Source organism: Marmota marmota, unplaced genomic scaffold (genome assembly GCF_001458135.2).
Source record: "Marmota marmota marmota unplaced genomic scaffold, marMar, whole genome shotgun sequence".
NCBI classification, from domain to species: Eukaryota; Metazoa; Chordata; class Mammalia; order Rodentia; family Sciuridae; genus Marmota; species Marmota marmota.
In genome coordinates, this window is record NW_025999932.1 from 10,424,483 (window position 1) to 10,446,003 (window position 21,521).

General features: G+C 45.3%; 1 protein-coding gene across 4 annotated transcripts in view; it reads right to left on the reverse strand.

Moving 5' to 3' along the window:
* Pcca (propionyl-CoA carboxylase subunit alpha) overlaps positions 1-21,521 on the reverse strand; it is a 357,476-nt gene that overhangs the window by 34,466 nt on the left and 301,489 nt on the right. Inside the window, exon 22 of one of the 4 annotated variants that reach the window (XM_048800663.1) lies at positions 11,751-13,239. The exons of the other annotated variants lie outside the window; for them this stretch is intronic. Coding sequence (XP_048656620.1) covers positions 13,195-13,239 — 45 coding nt within the window. The 3' untranslated portion in view covers positions 11,751-13,194. Of the gene's footprint in view, positions 1-11,750; positions 13,240-21,521 lie in introns of those variants that run through there. 4 annotated transcript variants of the gene reach the window in all.

The window sequence follows — 21,521 nt, forward strand, 5'->3', positions numbered from 1 at the left end:
AGACAGTGGGGCCCTGCAAGTGTGCGGCTGCCCCCCGTTTCAGTCTAGCACGGGAAGCATGTCTCAAGTGTTGACGGGGGTCTGAGAGAACTGGGGTGTGGCATGGCAGGGACCACGGATCAAGGTTGGAGATAACCCTCAGAACCAAGCTTCCCCCACGCGGTCGGTTCTCCTGTCCGTGAGGGCTCAGGTGTCCTAACAAGGGCTCAGGTGACAGGGTCGACTGGAAGCAGGGAGGCTGTGAAAGGGACGGCAGTGGCCTTCCTCTGTCAGGTGCTGGCTGGGAGGGTGGTAGGCAGGGCCGCTGGCACCCCGTTACCCAACAGGCCCCTGAGGGCTGAGGACACTGGGCTGAAGGAGGCTGCAAACACCCTCCTGTTCTGCCACCCAGCTCAGCCAAGCGACAGGCGATTTCAGCAGCTCAGAGGAGCAGGAAACTCCTCGCTTTCCCAAGACATACCCAGCGACCTCCTCTCCATGTAAACCAGCCATTCTAAGTAATCCTCCCGCTCCACACACAAAAGACTCTGCCCCGGTTCTCCATGGGTTATACCTCGGCATCACGATCTAGGGACATCTAATGATCCCACCTTATCTCTCAGCGAGCCTCAGATGCCACTTGAGTCTTTTTTATTTAGACGCAGATTCACTAAAGTATATTTTATTTAAAAAAAAAGAGAGAGAGAAAGAGAGATAAAGAGCCCCAAATATTTACATTTAGAGGAGATTTAAAATAAGAGCGTTACAAATGCAAATGAGCCTGTGCAAACCAGAGCTCTCAATCTCGGCCTCCCGCCAGGCTGCCACCAAATTGCAGCACATTCCGCCAAGCAGCCACACTAAATGGAGGCACTTTCTCCAGGGCTAGAAAAAGTTATTATGAGTGTGAGCTTTGGCCATTATTTCACAATTGAGTTAACCTCCATCCCAAGGGCAACATTTTGCAGCTGTCTGCAGTGATCAGAACTTTCTTCTCATTCTCTCCTTTCCTTATTTTTTGGTAAATTACCCTTTACATTTTGCCTGCAACTAGGGACATCAGAGGGAAGTGTGGTCTACTTCATGTTGTTGTGAATAGCTGCTGCTTTTTAAAAAGCAAAAATGAAAACAGCAGAGTCATGTGACGTTCCCTCAAATTAGTTACAAAATGATCCAAAGGTAAGGTGCACACATATCATAAACAGCACTGCCACTCCCCACTGAAAATGTCCCCTTTCAGATAGGATTCCGTGGTCACGTTTACCATTTGGTTTCATAGCATGTGTTTCCTGTAGAATCAAAATAGCGGTGTGACTCGTAAGGATGTTTCAATGACTGAAGGCATGGGGCAGTAGTTGCGTAAGAGTCTATGACCTAGTGCCACTGTAGCCGTCTTATCTGTGTAAGTACAGTTCACAATGTGCACTTGATGATGAAACCACGTAACAACACGTTTGTCAGATGCCTTCCCATGGTTAGTGGGGCATGGTTGTCCCCTTTTCAAAACTACTTGGTACGGCCGGGCGTGGAGGTGCACTCCTGTAATCCCAGCAGCTTGGGAGGCTAAGACAGGAGGATTGTGAGTTCAACCCCAGCCTCAGCAACTCAGTGAGGCTCTAAGTAACTTAGCGAGAACCTGTCACAAAATAGAATATAAAAAAGGCTGTGGATGTGGGTGAGCTCCCCTGGGTTCAACCTCAGAACACGCCCCCCAACCCCCTGCCAAAAGCTACTTGGTACAGAGTGGAGGTGTGGCTCAGTGGTAGAGCATTTTCCTGGCATGAGTAAGGCCCCAGGTTCCATCCTGAGAATCACAAAAAACAAAACACCTCCTTGGTATAATCTGCACCAAGCACACAAAATGATCACTCACAAGAGAATTTCTCACAACGCTTGAAGCTTGAAATTGTACAGACCAGTGGCTGCCACAGTGGGGTCTACAGACCAGCAGCAAGACCATCACCCTCGAGCTCCTCAGAAATTCAAATTAACGGGGTCCCATGCCAAGCAAGGGGTCAGGGTTCTGAGGCAAGGCCCTGTAGTCCGGCCCTGCTCTGTAGCTGCCTGTGAAGTGCCTTCGAATCTGTGGGAAGAAGGCTCTGGTCCTTGGTGGCCTGGGCTGGTCACCTGAAGCCACTCTCTGTGTTTCCCTCTACCTTGTAAAATGGAGACAAAGACAGTTACCTACTGCACAGAACTGCTCTGAGGACAGGCAGAGGCACAGAGAAGGGAGGAAAGAAGAAAGGAAGAAGTGGCAGTGGCGCCCCAGGCTGGCAGGGAGCAAGGGCTGCTGCAGCCGGGCGGAAAGGAGCCACTGGGTGACGGGGGCCATGAGGTCCAGCTCTGACCATACCACGACTCCCCAGTGACAGCTCATAAAGGGCCAATGTTATCATCTGCAAGGTGGACCTCAATGAGTGTTCCAATACTGGAACGGCTGGAAGAGGGCCCGGTTCACTGCAATCAGACGTTGGCTCTTATTAGTGTAGCTATTTGATAAGTCAGATTTATCAGATTGAACCTGTTGTTCTAAAAAGAAACTGATCTCCCTTCAAAATTATGGTGGCCTCCTGCCTTGACATCTTGATGGGATCTGTTCTGTGACATATTACTAAGAAAGTGAGTTGAGCCTATGCAGCCACTCTTAGGATGAAGACTCACAGATGGAAAAATGAAATTCCATAGAATAATGTATCAGTGGCAAATGAAATATAGCTAATCCAATTAGGTAGTTCTACAGATACCATGTTCCCTTAAAAAAAAAACTGGATGTGTAATGTTTGCTCTAATTCCTAATTGCAGGCTCCATTATTGCCATCTTTATTTCAATAAGCGTTTCATAAACAGTGTTGGCCAAGATCCAGGCGAGAGTCGCATATATGGAACACCATGATTCTTTAATCAAACCCCCGTTGATGGACAGTCGGGTAGTTTCTAATTATCCTGAGAGTACAAAGAACACTGTAACAAATATCACTGACAAATTATCTTTGGGAACTTATCCAGTGTGTTCCCATGGTGGACTTCAGTCCCAGCACTTCCCCAGTGAAGTCGTGCTAGGTGGCAGTGTGCATATGTCCTGTAAGCTCCGCCTCCTATCTCTGGCACAGAAAACCCTGGACTATCCAGTAAACCATTAAACATCGAGGTGAGGAAAGATGGGACGGGCCTGGACTCCCCGTCTCAGGAGTGACAGAGAAAGAGGCAGTTTCCAGGGTGAAATGATTGAGGGGAGGGCTGTGGAGCGACAGTGGGATGTACACTGATCCACCATGTGCAGAAAATGAAGGCGGGAGGCAGCCGCCACCCAGAGGCACACACGTGGAGGAGCTCAGACGGTCAACGAGGGTGCCCAGAAGGAGCCAGCGCCACCATTACTGAGGCCGTGGGATCGCAGCTTTTGTCCCCAGTGAGTCCTGGATTAGTCCCGTTTCCAGAACTAGCTTATGTGATTCTGGGAAAACTACCATCGCTAAGTCTCACATGCTTCCCTCATGAGGGAGGTCAATGAGAAGAAAATCTGAAGTGCCTTCCAACACCAAGTGCTTACCGTGAGCTGCGCCATCTTGGATCCAGAGAGCCACCAATTAACATGCTCCCTAGGGCTCGATGACAGGCCTTTCCTGAAGCCTCTGTACTCATATCCAGGTCTCTTGCAAGCAGAAGAGTCTAACTAGAACAATTCCTTAATTGTTAGAATTCTTAGAGTTAGGACTGCAGTGGAAGAGGAGCATACGTCTCTAGGAGAAGCTCTTGCAGGTAATCCTTTTGCCGGAGGTAGGTGTGGACTGGCTCCTCTGTGGGCACTGAGCCAAGGAACACCTGAACTCCCAAAACACTCCACACACACGCACTGACTGGTCTATGAGAGGCTGTGAGAACACACCTGTGATAGCTGCGTGCAAGCTCAGCACCGGTCACAGAAGCCCTAACTAGAAACACCAGAGCGTCCCACCTCGCCACTAGGACTGCCTCGGCAAGTTGGTTCTGCGTAAATATTGAAGCAAGCAAAAGATGGCAGAGAAAGAGATGGCTTCACCAGCCAGTGCTTTAAAGAACAAAGTGGCTAGTACAGAAACACTGGCCTAATTCCCATAGCCTCACTGCGGTCACTAAAGCAACGAGTGGACAGTTTCTCCCTCTGCACACCTGCTCACTCCCTCTCCCCCTCTTCAGTCCCCAGTCCTACTGCTTCCACTGTGACATATTAAAGCCATTTTCCTTTGATTCCAAACTGAAAGAGAGAGAGAAAGGGAAAGGGAGGGAGGAGGGGAGGAAGCCAGTGTGAAACTGAAATGATTTCAAACCTGCATTGCTCAGTACGGCCCTAGGTCCCATCAACGCATCCAACAGAGAGCGGTGAAAAACAAGGAAACCCAGCCTCCCCTAACCGAGGGCTGGAGCTGCGCTCCTCTCAGAGGGTTTCACAGGATCACTGGAGGAGCCACCCCCGACCAAGATGGCCCCTGGGTGAAGACTTGTAAAGCAAAAACAATGGTTTCTTTCTGAGTCCCATCTGTCTAGTTGGTAACATCTAGAGGAAACTAATATTAATAGTGGGCTCTCAAACTCTACATATGCCAAATATATCTACAGGGGGAAAAAGCAAGATGCAAACATCTCCAGTGTTCTCTTTGTAACTCAGTCAGGCTTTTATCTCAAAGACACTGGACGCATTGTTTAGGAGTTCAGAATGGGAGCACAGAAGTGATCACAATACATCAAAAACTTTGTGGAGACATTCTGATGAGTTTTCCTATTCCTTGCTTGGTAAATTTAGTCTTCTATTTTGGGAGGACATAATCCCTATGCATACTGTGTACTGCTGTAAGTGTTTTCCTTAACGTGGGTCAAAGTGTCAAGGGTTTCATGAGGACCCCGGTCGACTCCTGCAGAACACTACAGATCTGCTAATGACTTAAAATAGGGACACAGTTCTTACAGCTTCAGCTTCAGGGTCATAAACACAAACCGCCACCTGAGACCACAGAGGACCGGACATGAGCTACTTATAGTAAGACCGAACCAGTGAACAAGAATAGCAGGAAAGCAGCCCATTTTCTTGTAGTGAGGCCCTTTGAAGTAAACTATTTATTAAAGATGAAATTACAGCACTCAAAACAAAAATCTTTGAAGGCTGGTTATCCTGCTCGGCACATCGGCCACTGCTAACGAATTGCTTCCTTTTCCTCTTGGGTTTTGTTTGCCATTTGTGAAACTGAAACCCGGATTGTTTCCTCCATCTATGAAACTAGCCAGCAGCAAGCACTGCTGGGAATTCTGTCCATCAGGGACCAGCCACGTTCCTCCCCACCACGAAGCCGCTCCGTAAAAAAGGCCCAGCAACTTCTTCAAAATAGAAACTGGGTTTTAAAAAGAAGGAAATAAAATGACTAAAAATGGCAGGAGTTCAAATGATAGGACTTCACTTTTTTTTTTTTTTTTAACTTAAAAGTAAGATTCATCTATTGCACTTCCTGTCCCATTACCCAGGCTAACCTCCCTGTGCCAGCTGGTATTTCCCTGCTTCTCAATTAAGTGAGTCCCCACACAGACCAATAAGTCTCATCTTAAAGAAGTGTTCAAAAGAAGACCAAAGGGCAGTCTGGCTTATTCTTCCAAAGCAATCATTAACGTAGAAGTGTGCCGGAAGAAGGGTGGGAAGTGAACTCCCAACCAGCCAGCACCAGGTGACAGGTAAGGGGGCGACTGGGGAGCCTGCCCATCACGGAATGGCGCCTCCGCCAGGTGTGTGGGGAGACGGGCGCCGGCGGCACATCCACACCTCACCAGGGCTGTTTCAATGTGGAGGCGAACGGCGGGAAGCTTTTTAAAATCTAGAAATACATCAAAGGCCCAATGCAGATTAAGCCCGGCTCCTTTTTTTCTGAAAGGCTCACTTTTGTTCCTAATATAAAGACTTAGATGGTATTTCCTCAGATCATAAAGCAAGGTGTACTTTTAATGATGGATTAAAAATTATAAAAGATGGCTTTTCCACTCTGTTCTTCTTCTTCTTTTTTTTTTTTAAAGTGATGAATTCAGGAAAAGATCAGTGTAGCCAAATTTATCTCTCGTTACCCTTCAGAGTTGTGGAGTAAGTCAAGTGTGACGGCAGTAGAAAGTCAAATCTTCATGATTTAGTCATTTCTAACCCATTATTAGAAATGTCAGATAACAGGTGATAGTATCCAAGATACATAGATCTAAAAATACTATCACCATCCCTTCTTATCCACAGGGAGTGTGTCCCAAGACTCCCAGTGGACACCTGAAACTACAGCAAGGCCCAACCCCAGATACACTATGTTCTTCCCTACACAGACTCACCTATGAGAAAGTTTAAGGTTCAAAGTTTACAACAAAACTAGTACCATCTTTTTCCTTTTTGACGATTTCATTCTTACCTAAATCTCAGCAACCTGAGAACATGATTTTTCTTACTAACTCAAGAATAATCTCCTTTCACCTTTCCCTAACAGGAAGCCCTTCACACCCTTCCTTTGGTGTAATCTAACTGTGCGCATCACTACTTTGGCACCTTGCAGCCATTATCCAGTAAAACAAAGGTTACTTGAACACAGGCGCTGAGACACCCCAACAGTCAGCCTGACACTACGATAGCAGCAAAGTGACGTGGACATGGGTCTGTGGATGAAGACGTGACTCACATCCCAGGTAGGATGGCACGAGGTTTCATCACACCCCTCAGAACAACATGCAACTCAAAATTTATTAATTGCTGTGCTGGGCATGCGGGCATGTGGCATGTGGTGCACACCTGTAATCCCAGCAAGCCACGAGGCTGAGGCAGGAGGATTGCAAGTTTCTGTCTAGCCCTAACAACTTAGCAAGGCTTTGTCTCAAAGTGAAAAAACAAACAAACAAACAAACAACAACAACAACAACACAGGGTAGGGACATAGCTCAGTAGTATAGTACAGCAGGGTTCAATCCCCAGCGCTGAAAAAACAAAGGAAAACAAACCTCCCCACCGCCCGCCCGCCCACACACACACTCTCTCCCTCTTACTTTTAGATGAAGGTTGACCAAAGGTAACCGAAGCCATGGAAACAGAAACCATGAAAGAGGGGGACTACCACATGCATCTGCACAATCAAGAGTGAAAGGTAAAATAAAATCTTGCTCCTAACTGTGCTTTGGAAGGTAAATGCCTGCTACGCCAACAGAAGGACTACAAGTGGACTGACACCTGAGAAGGGGAGGCCCCTCTGGACTCTCCTAGGCCTGCAGCCTTCCTGGTTCCCTTCCTCCAGCCCAGAGGAGTGCTCTCCGGTTCACCTGGGCGTTCCCCTTGGACCCTTGCTCTTGCTCTTCCCCTGGGTCTCTGCTGCATGGACACTTCTTTCTCCCCTCCACTGGCTCCTTCTCTCCAGCCTAAACCCAAGCTTGAGTCCTGCGGGACGCCACCCTCCCTTCCTCTGGAGCCCTGACGTTACTGCCCACCCCACCATGGTCTCCAGGGGCCTCTCCTCTGCTTGCCACTGCCACACGCCCATCACGCTGGGACTACTCCAGAGGAGCTGCAGCCCTCCCCACAGTCTCCTCAGCTGACATCCTGTCAGAGGCACTCTCAGGCCAGACAGTTCCAGAAAAGTTCATATCAGAACAGAGAAACAGAACGAGACACGTGCATTAAAAAGGCACTGATAATGTAAAGCATAAATTATTGTATCATCCGTATTCGACATTTTAGGGATGAAAGTGCTATGTTCTAAAACTAGGAGAGGGATAGAGTACCTTATAGTAACTTACAGATAGAATCTGCCTCAACTCTCAGCTCAGAAATGATAAAAGTTGTAAAACTCCCTTCCAGAAGCCACAACTTAGCGTTCACTCACTGCCTGAGATTCTACTTCATGACTGCCAGGTAGGTACAAGAAAAACAGATGCTGGCAGGACAACTCCACCTTCTCCCTGGACTCAGTGTGTGGGTGGGACCATGCCTTAGGAAGAGGTACTTCCTATTGACATCTGTGAGCTGAGCATGCGCCTCGGTTGAATCTGGTTTCACTGTTTTGTGAGAGGATCCTTTGTGGTTCTTCTAGTAACAAAAAGTTTCTCTGGAAAGGAGGAGGAGCCAGTCTGTAGCTGAACAGTTTTTGACCTGTACTGTCCCATGGTCAACCTCTGTGAAGTATGGTAATGCTTTCATCTACGAACTGCCAACCCATATGGAGGAGTTTAATTTTGGTGGCTTTTGTGTGCTGATAAAATAAATAGGCTACCCTCAGATACAGAAAGCCACTTGGTCCAGATATATTTCATTCAATTAAAAAGCATACGGGTGGGTGCTCACTCTAATAAACCAACAAGTCAAGGCTTCTTCTGCAGGAGGGTCCCTGCCTGGACCATTACTGTGGGGCCCTCAGCCTGACAAAGACGCACTGTGATGGTGAGGGGTCTGGTCATGAACACCTTGGATAAAGTAGTGATAGTCCCAGTTCCATCAGAGACCACTCTCTGCTACCAGAGAAGTTCTCATTCCTAAGATTATGACAATGGCCGTGCAATTCCGTTTTTCATGTCAGCTGCTCCAGAGCAATGTGGCCCCAAATTCTTCTCCTAGAGTGAGATCTACTAGAAGATGACCTGTTAGACCCAAGCAAGACACATCTCTTTTTCCTTAAACATCAGAACTCCTCCAAAGCCCCCATACACACATCTCTAAACTTGAAAATACTACAAAATAGTCATAAATCATTCAAATAAATATGCTATGGATTTTTTTTTTTTTTTTACTTTTCTTTATTTGAGACAGGGTCTCACTATGTTGCCAAGGCTGGTCCTGAACTCCTGGGTTCAAGTGATCCTCGTCTTCTGCCTTAGCCTCCCCAGTGCTGGATGAGGCTATGGACTTGCTCCCCCGCCCCCATACTGACATGGAGTCCAGGGCTTTAGGCCTCACGTGTGCTAGGCCAGCACTCCAGCACTGGCTAATCCCCAGTGCCCAGCTGTAGATTCTTATTTTTTTTTTTAAGTACTTTTTTAGGTGTCAATGGACCTTTGTTTTACTTATTTACATGTGGTGCTAAGGATTGAACCCAGTGCCTCGCATGTACACAGCAAGCCCTCTGCCACTGAGCTACAGCCCCAGCCCCTGAATGTGGATTATTTAAATATTTTTTAAAAAAATTTGTAGATGGACACAATACCTTTTATTTTATTTATTTATTTTTATGTGGTGCTGAGGATTGAACCCAGGGTCTTGCATGTGCTAAGCGAGTGCTCTACCCTAGGCCCCCCCACCTCTGCTGTGGATTCTTAACATTCAATTTCAAATGCTGCAACAACTACCCTTATCACTGAGAACTGGAAGTTGTACAATAAACCTCAGAAAACAGAATAACTTTCAGAAGTATTTTCTTGTTCACCGAATTTCCAATAGGAATTAGAGCTACTCTAGATCTAAATCAGTTGCTCTCAGACAACAGCCTGTGGCAACTAGAAAGTTCTAGGACCCCATCTCAATAAGGGAAATAAGACTTTACTCTTGGGTGTGAAATGTATTTCGACAATGCTAGTTGGACTTATTGAGTGATTACATGGTGCCAAGAACCGTACTGCAGTGTTAGGAATGCATTATCCTGTTTAATTCTCACTCTAGCCAACAAGGTAGATGGTATTATTACTCTCATTTTACAGCACAGGAAACTGCTGAGAAAGAGTAAATGAGGCTAAATCAAATGGTCAATAAATCCGTGTCTGCCTGACCCTAAAGAGATGGCTTCCACTGGTACCCTGTAAATTTCCTTTTGGATACAAATAGATGGGATATATTATATGAAATACAATACTGAAGTAATAACTATAACATTCCAAAGTAATTCAAGAAAGGAAGCAAGATATTTATATCTATGTGAAGAGAGCTAAAAAATGGCAGAGGAAAGTGACAAACTTCAGAATCCAAAGACTTTATCCTCCTCCCTCATTTAACTTCCTTGCCCACCCCTCAACTCTGCGAATAGACCTCTGGATCCTTTCCTTTTGCAAAGGATAACATAGATAGGTGATTTTGTGTACACGGAATTTGGATTTAGCTGCACTGTGTACACCATCTGGTTGCCACTGGACACTATCTGTGGTTCATATGTCTGTCCTATTGAAATCAGCCCATTTCCCTAGCACCCAGAATTTATTTGGAATTGGCTGGGGCGGGCGGGTGGCACACAACTATAAGCTCAGCAACTCAGGAGGCTGAAGCAGGAGGATCCCAAGTTTGAGGCTGGCCTCAGCATCTTAGCAAGACCCTGTCTCAAAAGGAAAAATAAAAAAGGACTGATGATGTGGCTCAGTGATAGAACACCCCTGGGTTCAACCCCCAGTACTGCAAAATAAATGAAAAAAAAAAAAAAAAGAATATTATATATTGTTTAGTATATATTTCTAGTACCAGAAAAAAATATATATATGTCTTCCTCATTGTTTTATAAGAGTTAAGCTTACTTAAAAAAACAAAACAAACAAACAAAAAAAAACTACCAAATCACAGTTTTGCCTACTTGTGTGTTAACTGTAACTTCTAGGGGAACAAGGAGGAAGCTACGGGGAACATTTAAGAACAAGTTCTGCCTTCATGCCACCAAGGTGGGCACACCAAACATGACAGACAATACCAAGTGTTGGCGAAGAGGTAGAGAAGCTGAGTCGCTCAGCCACTGCAAGGAATGGAAAACCGGCTATCACTCTGGAAAACCGCAGTTCAACACAGAGACAGCGTATGCACCGCCCAGAAGTGACACTCCTGTGCATGCACCTCCCACGAAATGAACCCACGTCCATGCAGAAGGCTTCATGTGAATGTCACAGCAGCACTGTTTGTAACGGTCAGAAAGACAAAATGACCTACACGCCCATCAGCTGAAGATTAAAAGGGGGTACACACAATGGCATCATTCATATTCATGTTTTTATGGTATTCAGCCTTAAAAACACATTGTGCGAAGACAAAGCTTTGCCATCAGCATTCTAAGTGAAAGAAGAGCGTCGCAGCAGGCCACACGCTCCTGCCTCCGTGGCCGTGAGGGCACAGAATTAGCAGAAACACACAGGCAGCGGCTGGAGGGCCGGGCCGTCAGAGCAACTGTAAGACCGGGGCTTCCCTGGGGGATCACAACTGGTGTGGCGCTGGTTGCACAGCCCTGCGAATCCACTAATGCCACAGACCCGCGCTCTTCAAGTCAGTCAGTCCTAGAGGACTGAGTCCTATCTCCATAAAGCTGTTGGGGGAGTCCTTAGAGGCAGATCTGGAACATTCTCTGTGAGTCAAGCTCATGAAGTCGTCTGACCACAGGCAACAGATTAAAATGGACTCACAAGAAAACAGTTAACTTGCAAAATATCTACAAGAACAGCAACTCAAAGAGTGAGGCTGCAGTAAATTGAAGGCAATGGCTTCCAAGGACGAATACTTAGAAGGTGTACTAAGAAGGTGTTGGTGCACCAGCTAGACCACACTGGGGCCGAGGTGGAGCTCAGTGGGACTGGGCTTCCAGCACCCAAAACACATGCAAACAAACCACAACCAAACAAGCAAACAAACCAAAAACACCAAGATTTTTTTTTTTACTTACATAAAGGAAAAAATCTTAGAAATTCTACTTCTAAGTCAAATTAACTTATTTGCATTTCAAACTGAAGAACAAAAGAGGTTTAGTTTACAATAGTTTGGGCCTATTTTAGACAGATATTTATTAAATATTTATTAAAATGCTTAAGCTTGAAATAGTACTATAGGCACCAGAAAGAAAACAAATATGAGCAATTCAATTCTATACTTTCTGTTCAATAAAACTTGCTTCTCCATGGTAGGTGGTACAGAGAATTCTACCCAGGGGGTTAATCAAAATTCCCTTAGAATAATTGAAAAGCATCTGCATTTTTTCCCCCAGAAACCACAAAAAAGTCACAGTAAGCAGATCATATAATCTTGATTATTAGCTCGGAGCCTGTAGCAGCATAATGTGTTGTCCCCAGAAATTAAGTTACATACGCAGTGTCATCATGCAATAAGTCAGTGATGTTTCCCTTAATGAGACTGAAAAACTGGAGGAAATCAAGAGAGAGACAAGGCTGTGGTGAGTTGGTGTGTGGTGTTCTGCTGCTGTTGTGAAGCAATCCAGTGCCTGATGCAGTCATGCTGGGGCAGGGGTGCGGGGAGAGGCCTGGGGGGTCGCTGACCCCAACCTTTCATTTTACCACAGAAAACTGAGGTGTAGACAGAGATTACCTTGGGACTAGAAATGAGCTCTTTCGGGGCTCTTTTTAGGAGATTTTTTTTCCCCTGAGTATACTCACTTCAGAGGGTGCTACCTAAGAAATGGAAAACTGGAACTTCTGAGAGTTACCCTGGGGGACTCCATGGCCATGCAGAGCCACGAGCCGTCTGTGAAGGTGTGTGAATCACAGTGACCTGAGAGTCAGCCCAGGGGGATCAGAAGCAAAGTCCTATGCAGTTTAGGTGGCCGAAGCCTTGTCTATTGCAAGACTCCCTCCTGCGAGAAGACGGACAGCAACACCAAGGCCCAGTAGAAGGAGGACCCAGAGGTGGCCCCTGCAGGGAGGTGGAGATTTGCGGGGAAAGGGGTGGCACAGGTACACTAGGTCATTTCCACATAAACCACACTAGCTCTGAAGCTATGCTAATGAGCATCCTGGTTAATGTGGAGGGCAGATTGGGTCACTGGAAGAAACACGCCTCTCACCTCAACTCAATACGTGCACATTTTGGTTCGGGCATCAGTCTCCGTGAGGTCACTGCTCTTGGATCTGATCACACCCAGGTTTCCTGTGTACTAATCATGTTTTTAAACTTTGTTGGTATCTTAGGATGTTTTAACATTTTGGGGGGATTTGTGGCTCCAGGGAAAGACTCATCCAGGGCTGGTTAATTCCTAAAGTTAGTAAAGACTTGCAAGAACCAGCTAACCAACCCCTTTATCTAGCCCTCACACCAAGCCATTATTCCTGCTGGCCCTAAATCATTCCAGAGTCAGGCACCAGGGTGACTAGGGACCACCCCCCACCCCCTAAAGCCTCCAACATCATTCATCTTGCCAATCCTAAGGGAACCCCAAGAAGGCTTATCTTAGTTTTTTTGCTGCTGTGACTGAAAGCTCTGACCAGAACAACTGTAGAGGAGAAAGTATTTGAGGGCTCATGGTTTCAGAAGTCTCAGTCCACGGACAGCTGGCGCTATTCCTCAGGTCTCCAGGTGAGGCAGAACAACATGGCGGAAGGCTGTGGCGGAGGGAAGAAGCTCACATGATGATCAAGAAGGAGAGAGAGAGAGAGAGAGAGGGGAAGGGAGGTAGAGATAGAGAGATAGAGATATTCCACTTGCCAGGCACAGATATATGTCCCCAGTACCCACCTCCTCCAGCCACACCTTACCTGCCTCAATCACCACTCAATCCCGTCAGGGCTTTCATTCACTAATGGTTAAGGCTCTCACAACCCAATCATTTCCTCTTTGAATCCTCTCACACTGTCTCACAATGAGATTTTGGGGGACACCTCACACCTAAACCTGCTCCTGCTTTAGCCTGGCTCTTTTCTGCCTCTGACCCACACTGGTGGGGAACCCCTTCTCTCAGGAAATGTAAGTGACAAATTCTTTTTTTAATGGCATTCACTTCTCCATCCGTGCATTCATAAATTAAATCCATAAATTAAAATCCACAAGTACATTTCTTAGCACCCCACAAAGTCAACACCAGGTCTGTATGGCCACTGCGGGCCACACTGCAGATGAGACTGTGGGGAGATGCCCAGGGACAGGGCCCACAAGCACCGCCCTGCCCTCCCTGCAGCCCTGACGTCTGCTGGCAGACCCAGGTTCAGGGAGAGGTCCTCAGTGCGCACGCGTGGAGCCCACAGCATGTGTCCACATGGGTCTGTTATCAATAAGTTGGTGAACTGATAAACAAACATTAAATTGATCTTTACTGTAAGTAACAGTGGCATTAGCAAAGATGATCACAATAAAAAACTATTGATGGGCGAGCGTGAACTATGAAGTTTATTCTTTCTGAAAAGCAATTTAGATACAGTGAAGATATATTTAAAAATCATCCTTTGGATCATTGCTTCAGGCAGTGATAGAGAGATGACCCTCACTTAAAGGAATACTTTGGTCATAATTCTGGGCAGACATAAAGGTGCACACCAAGAGCCACAATACACGTGACTTAGCTAGCTCTCTCCAACCTGACCAAGACGCTGGCATCCTTCTTTATTCACAAATTATGGTCGGAGTGAGACCAGCCTACTGAATGCAGGAGAATCAGTGGTGGGGCCCAAGTCAGAGCTTGTCAGGAGTCTCCGAGACCTTCAGGAAGGGCTGGGAGATGGTCCCAAATACTGACAGGTAGATGAGCCCAGACTTGTAGTGGCGCCACTTACGGCTTTTCAACTCACAGTGGCACAAACACGATTCATGTTCAGTAGACACAGGGCTGCGGGTATTGAATGTGGGTCTTCTCCTGGGCTAGTGGTGGCCAGCACAATCACTGCCTGTGATGCTGGGCAGCAAGTGCCGTCCCAGTCAGCCCCAGAGCACAGGGGAAGGGCCATGCGCCACAGTGCACTGGGCGGCTGAGACCTGATGTGCAGAGGGTGAGGGGCTGGAAGGCAGGATGGGTTTGCTGGGACACAACTCCTGGTCCCCCGGAGTAACTGCAGCACTGGACCCTGACTGCTCTAGCTCAGGGGCTCCACTCTGGCACTACTGACATTGTAGGTGGACTGATACTCAGTCACAGGGTTGTCCTGGGCATGGTAGGATAGCTGTCAGTCTCCTGGCCAGATTCCATTAGATTCTGGTGGCACCTCACCACTCATCACAGCCAGTCTCCAGACATTGCCAGACGTCCCCTGAAGAGCAAAACTGCCCCCGATGAGAACCACTGGGAACCATTAGACTTGTAGGACTCCAGCACGCTGCCAGGCACATATTCGAACACTGTCTGTGCCATTCCTAAAATCCTTTAAGAGGCCTCAGAAACAGAGAAGTGGGTTTACTTCCCCTGACCCACTCCCCATCTGGCCGTCAGGCATCACAAGGAAGAGTGGGGCCACTGGTAGAACTAAATCCCAACCCCCAGCTGCCTGTGAGAAGAGGCCGTGTCTACCTTCAGGACTGGCTTGATCCACTAGCTGCCCTTTCTACATGAACCACTCGGAGCCAATCACTTCATTTCTGTAGGTGTGTGGCAGAGGCATTATCTACGTGTGAAATGAGGGTTCTACGGGCGCCCTTCATAGCTGTGAGAATTCAAGGAGACACCCAGACACAACTCACTGGGCACGCTGCAGGCACTCCCACATGGTCTCCTTGACCACCCCCCTAGTAAAGGCTGGTCTAACAGGTGGATGAGACAGGAAAGGGGTGGGCGATGCCTTGGACATGGTGAACTCTAAGGGTAACTGTTAGGAAGGACTTACACAGTGTTTATTTCTCTAATCCCTAAAAAGACAAGGATTCTATTTCAGACAAGGGCACTTTGCCGCATCACAGTGTCCCCACCCGCATGGTAATTAGCTTAGGTAATTAACACTGATACCTTAGGAATCACCTTAGCTGTTTCCCTACTACCTTGAAAATCTACACCATTCAAAAGATACATGCAGCTGGAGAAAGACACCTCCCAGAAACACATACCCCAGACCATGACTACGGTTCAGCCTCCTCAGTTGTCCGCAGGTATCCTGCCACATATTTCCATGCGCGAGGGGGAAAATACCACAAAATATCAAGTAGCTGAGCAATTAAATGGTAGCTGAAAAAGAACAGGCGACACTGCTTCACACATGCCTGAGAGGTGTCGCCTATAGCCTACTCTGTTTGATACACCTCACTGGGAAGATTACAGGACTTCCACAAAATTGAGGACCAGATGAAGAGAAGCAGCTGGTATAATACGTATTTAACTGCGCACTCACTGTTGACTCAGAATATGAGTGTCTATGGCAAACAGTGACAGGCCATCTCTCTGTTCAAATGGTAATGAGAACCTAAGTCACACAAGGCCATGCCACAAGCTAGGATTTGCCCTAGATTCCATGAGTGGCTGTCTAAGGCACATCTGGTCTATGACCCAGTATGAGGAAGAGTAAGAAAAAGATCCTTATACACCTCCAAATAACTAAAACAAATGTTCATTCCTAAAGCAAATTAGGCCGGGTACAGTTTGTCATTTTCTTTATAAGGTGATCGAGTAGTGACAGTGTGTATGATACTGATAAGTTTCAGACCCATAGGAATCTAGACATTTCATCTCTCACGTAGATTAGTGAAATGGGAGAGAAACTCTACAATCCCAGCTTACGACCACCCAGTCATTCAACTGGGTGCAATTATGTTGGTCTCCAAATCCCCAGCTTCAGCCCTCTGGGCTACTTGGCAATGTCTGGGAGAAGATGTTTTGGCTCTTACATCTGGGGAAGTGACCAGGTGGCAGAGGCCAGGGCTGCTGAAGTTCCTGTCATGCACAGGTCAGTTCTCCGTGACACAGAATCACCCAGTACAAAATGTCCCTGCTGCCATGGTTGAAAAGCCCTGCTCTGGGCAAAACCAAAATGATCTCTGTCATGGGTGTAAGGTTTCAAAACTCTGACTAAATCAAAGGAACTGGGCAAGTGATAAGTGAATTTAAGACAGAGTAAATGACAACTCTGGATTTAATTATACCTTAGGTCCTATCACGTTCCTCCTGGGTAACAACCTGCACTGTCAACACACCCTTACTCAAATGCATGTCCCAGCCTCTTATGGTAAGAAAACTCCAGAGCATTGTTCCTATGCTGGGCTCAGAATACCAGCAGTACAAGGTGCTCTTCAGTGTCAATTTACTAGGCTCTATACTAATTCTACACTAATTGTCAAAATGCAGTCCAAATCCTAGTCTTGGTGTTCCTGAAACTGTTTTCTACAAACACAGACCCCAGGCCTCACCTCAGGACTAGGGAGTCAGCTTTTCTGAGACTAGAACCTGGGAATCTGCATTTCAGCTAGCTTCCTGGGCGATTCTTACGCATGATAAAAGTTTAAGAATCACTGACTTACATGTGGCTTCTATAAGAAAAGCACTGACATTTCTACATTGTTTTCACTGTAAATTAAACAGCATAAGCAAAGAATTCATAGCCATGACAGATCAATGACATACAGCAATGTAGCACAGGGCCTAAAATGCCTATCTAACCCATCGCCCTTCAAAGTGAGGCTGGTGCAAGAAGGTCTCACTAGCACCATTATTAAATGCCCTGTCTCAGAAGCATTTGCCTTTCCAGTCAAACAGATTTTAAGCAGCAGTGTTCAAATACAATGTCCCAAAGTCATTGTACATGATGTCTGGCCAAGATGTGTTCTTTATGTTCTCCATTATTCTTTAGCAAAACAGATGTTCTTAAGCATCTCGATGCCACAAATATATACACACACACACACACACACACATGCTTTAAAATTGGAATTCAATGACAAATAATACATTCTCTGGGTTAAGAGGGCATAGCCATTGGATGAACAAAACTGTGGCTTTTCAAATAAAAAGAAAATATTTTTCCTTAAATTTGTTTGTTCACTAAGCATCAAATTGTGGACTCAACTGAAATCACAATTTCAGATAATATCTCCCAGCAAGAAAGGAAAAAATGTGAGTCACATGTAGCAAAGGGAGAGTAGAAAGCGGAACTATTAAGACACCAAGTACCTGCTATTTTTAGGCATTTTACAGACATTTTCTTATGTTCCCTTGTCACCTCCATAAAAACAGATAATGTCTGTCTTACTGATGAGAAAATGGAGGACCAGAGAGGTTAAGTAACTTGTTCAAGTTCACAAAGCTAGTAGATGGGAAATCTGAGACTCAAACACAGGAAGTCTGTGTTTATATTCCTGTCTGCATCAATATTCACTAACAGTGGTTCATGGAAATTTCTTGTGATCATGTAACTCAGTAATCCCAAAAGTTTTAAATTGGTAACATTCCAAAGGATATTATATCTCTGATTGTTTCTACTAACTCTTAGTTGCTCTATGGCTTATTCATCAGAAAATGAATGGAACTAAGTCAGCTAATAGATATAGAAGTACTCTAAAACCCTAAAGCATCGTACAAATATAAGGCATTGAGTTATTTATTAAAATGGGCTTTATTTTGAGGATCTTTTGAAGATGGCAATAGAATATTGAGATACTTTGAAATAATTAGTGACACCTTAGAGTGGAGATATTGTGCAATCATGAATAATGTGATAATAATATGAATGATCTGGATAACAGGGAAGGGGATAATTTTGCAGATGACTCCATTAGGGAAGTGAGCATTTCTCAGAGTTCCACTCTGAGTTTCCCTTGCCTCCTGGGTAAACCTTACCTCCTACATGGCCTCACCTCACTGGTGATGGAGTGCTAACTCATATGTTCACTTTTCATCTTTTTCCTGATCTCCCCAAAAGAAATGCCCCTTGCAACTGGTGTCCCTCTGGCATTTCAAACTAAAAACAGTTAAGATCTACCTCATCTACTCCACCTCCTCTTTTCCCTTCTTCCTGGGATTCAATAGGCAGAAGGTATTCAGAACATCTAGAGATACTGTGACCCTCTTCATTCAAAACCTGCAATGAAACTCAATGTCTAGAAGACACAGCCTATTATGGGTCAGATGTGAGGTGTCCCCCAAAAGCTCCTGTGTGAGACAATGCAAGAAGGTTTAGAGGTGAGATGACTGGGTTACGAGAGCCTTAACCCAACCAGTGAATTAATCCTATGATGGGGTTAACTGGGTGGGAACTGAAGGCAGGTGGAGTGTGGCTGGAGGAGGTAGGTGTCTGGGGACGTGACTTTGGGGTTAATATTCAGTCCTTGCTGAGCAGAACACTCTCTTTGCTTCCCTCCACCACAAGATGTTTGCCTCACCTCAGGCCCTGAGGAATAGAGTTGGCCATCTATGGACGAGACCTCTGAAAGCATGAGCCCCCAAATAAATTTTGCTCCTTAAAATTGTTCTTGTCAGGTCTTTTGGTCACAGCAGTGAAAAAACTGACCAGAATACAGCCCGGTGTCCTTGGCAGAGTCCTTCATCACCTAGCCCCTGCTATTCCACCTCCCAAACAAACCTTTGCTCCCTACCTGCCATCCTCACTGGACTGCCTGTTTTCCTAAAACACCCGGGGCACCCACAGGCCTCAGTGCCTTCATTTATCACCCTTCTCTTTCTCTCCCATTCGTTTCTGAACCTCTCTCTTCAGGCTTTTGCAGATGCTGATCCCCATTCTCTGAAATGCTTTTCCCCCTTGCAAACATGATTCATCCCCAAAGTTGTGGCCTGAGCTAACCAGGTCCATTAGGGCTGGTCATGATTCCTCCACATCCTTTATCCAAGCCCTGAAACACCTCTCCTTCACACACATCTCTTATTGTTCCTATTACACTAGACATGAGGAGCTGCTCCCACTTCTGTATCCACAGGGGCCAGTGGGCTAGCTGGTGGCAAGAATATTTTTTTCCTTTGATTTGCCCAAACTCAATGTCTGACACATGGTAATTGATCACTGTAAGATAATGACTGAGTGCCACCGCAGCATTAAATGTTAGGCCTCATGCTCATTATCAAACTGTGAAGTCTAATAAGATGTGTAGGGCAGATTCTTTTTCACCAGGTTTGTGGCAGGACCACTTCTGTGTCTGCTGAGGGACTGCTTATAACTTATAAAGCACAGAAGTCTGACAAAGTTTAAGTATATTTTTCGAAGATACGTAATCAAGAATACATGATGTCATTACGACTCCAAAGAGTATTTTCATTTTCCAATTATTTGGATTCCAAACAAATGGAGTCTATACTATTAAAATTCAATATCCATAAGTGAATTCTTCAGAAGAAGCAGAACTTTTTGATGTTTATGTATCTATAAATATGAATGATGCAGATTTCAGGCCCTGTGATGTAGATGACAAGATATAGCCCAAGCTTCAGCTCTTGCTAATTAAACGAATCAATTAAAAGACTGCAGTTGCAACTGCTGTTCTATAGTAGCAATAACAACCCCACGGGGAGGTCTTTCACTACATTAAAATGCTGTCCTCCACAACTCCATTGGATATTATTAGAAGCAGTTATTTGTGTCTTGCTGTCATATTAGTAGCAAAGGCAAATTATGGAAATATGCAGACCAGAATGGTCCCAGTATGAGATCAGGTTGGGTTTTCAGCCTCCAAGGGAACAATTGCTGAAATTCCAAAGTTCCCCAAAGTTCTTTAATGGAACTGATAAATCTATCAGCACAGCATCCATTTAGAAGCCAGGTAAGGGTCACATATTTACATACTTTCCTGCTAAGCTGATACAATTCAACGAGATGAATTATCATATTAAGTTTACCCTCCTGAGTTAAACTGATGGAGTTCAAAATTGTTTTCGATGGTTGTCATTAATCGCTGTTACTTCATAAATGCTTAGTTTGAAATCTAATTGTGTTGGTGTATCAAGGGTCATATTAATAGCATTCTTAATGGTAAATCTTTGTAAAACATGTTTATTCTACTGATATTATTACTCAAGCTCTCAAGACTAATAAGAAATAAAGTATATTTATTATCAATAAAAAACTTAATTTAAAATGTACAATTTGAGATTTAAATTAGCTTTAAGAACTTTAGCATCATTTGGTTTCATTAAGATCTCTGGCTAAGCTTCAAAGACATAGAATTTGATAGTTCTTCAAGAGTCTTTGGGTGGCTGCCAATATCACGGCCATAAAGAGGCTGCTCATTGAGTCTAAGTTTATCTTTCTTTTTGGGCAATTGGCATTGTTTTTGCAAGGAAAAAAATTTCAATCTCTCTGAAATATGTTTGCTTTAATATCCCAATGCTTTAAAAATTAAATATAAATTTAATAATAAGTAAACAATGGCTAGAATAAACAATTTAAATAAAATGGCAATTTTTACATTCTTAAAGTAATTTTTAAAAAAGCCTACCCTTATTGTTTAGCCTAGTTCAAGTAAAGAATTCTGGTTCAGCAAAACAGCATCTCTTCCGTTCTTTGAGAGCTCTTATTGATGTACTCAGACACGCAGCTTCACCAAAATGTGTGTTAGTCAGTTTTTCATCATTGTGACCAAAATATCTGATACAAATAAGTCGAAGGAAGAAGGTTTATTTGGGCTCCCAGTTTACAGAGGTTTTGGTCCACTGTCGGCTGGCTCCATGACTCTAGGCCTGAGGTGACGCAAAGCATCATGGGAAAGGGCTAGCAGGGGAAAGCTGCTCAGCTCACGGCGATGAGGAAGCAGATGAAGAAAGGGGCTGGGGGCCAGGGACAAAGCATGACCCCTGAAGACACACCCCCGTGACGCACGTCCTCCACCCAGGCCCCACTTCCTACCGTTACACCATCTCCCAACAGCCCATTCCAACTATGAGCTCATCAATAGATTATCAGTCCCCTAATGAGGTCAGAGCCCTGGTGAACTAGTCATTTCTCAAAATGCCCCCCGCTAAACGTTTGTGCAC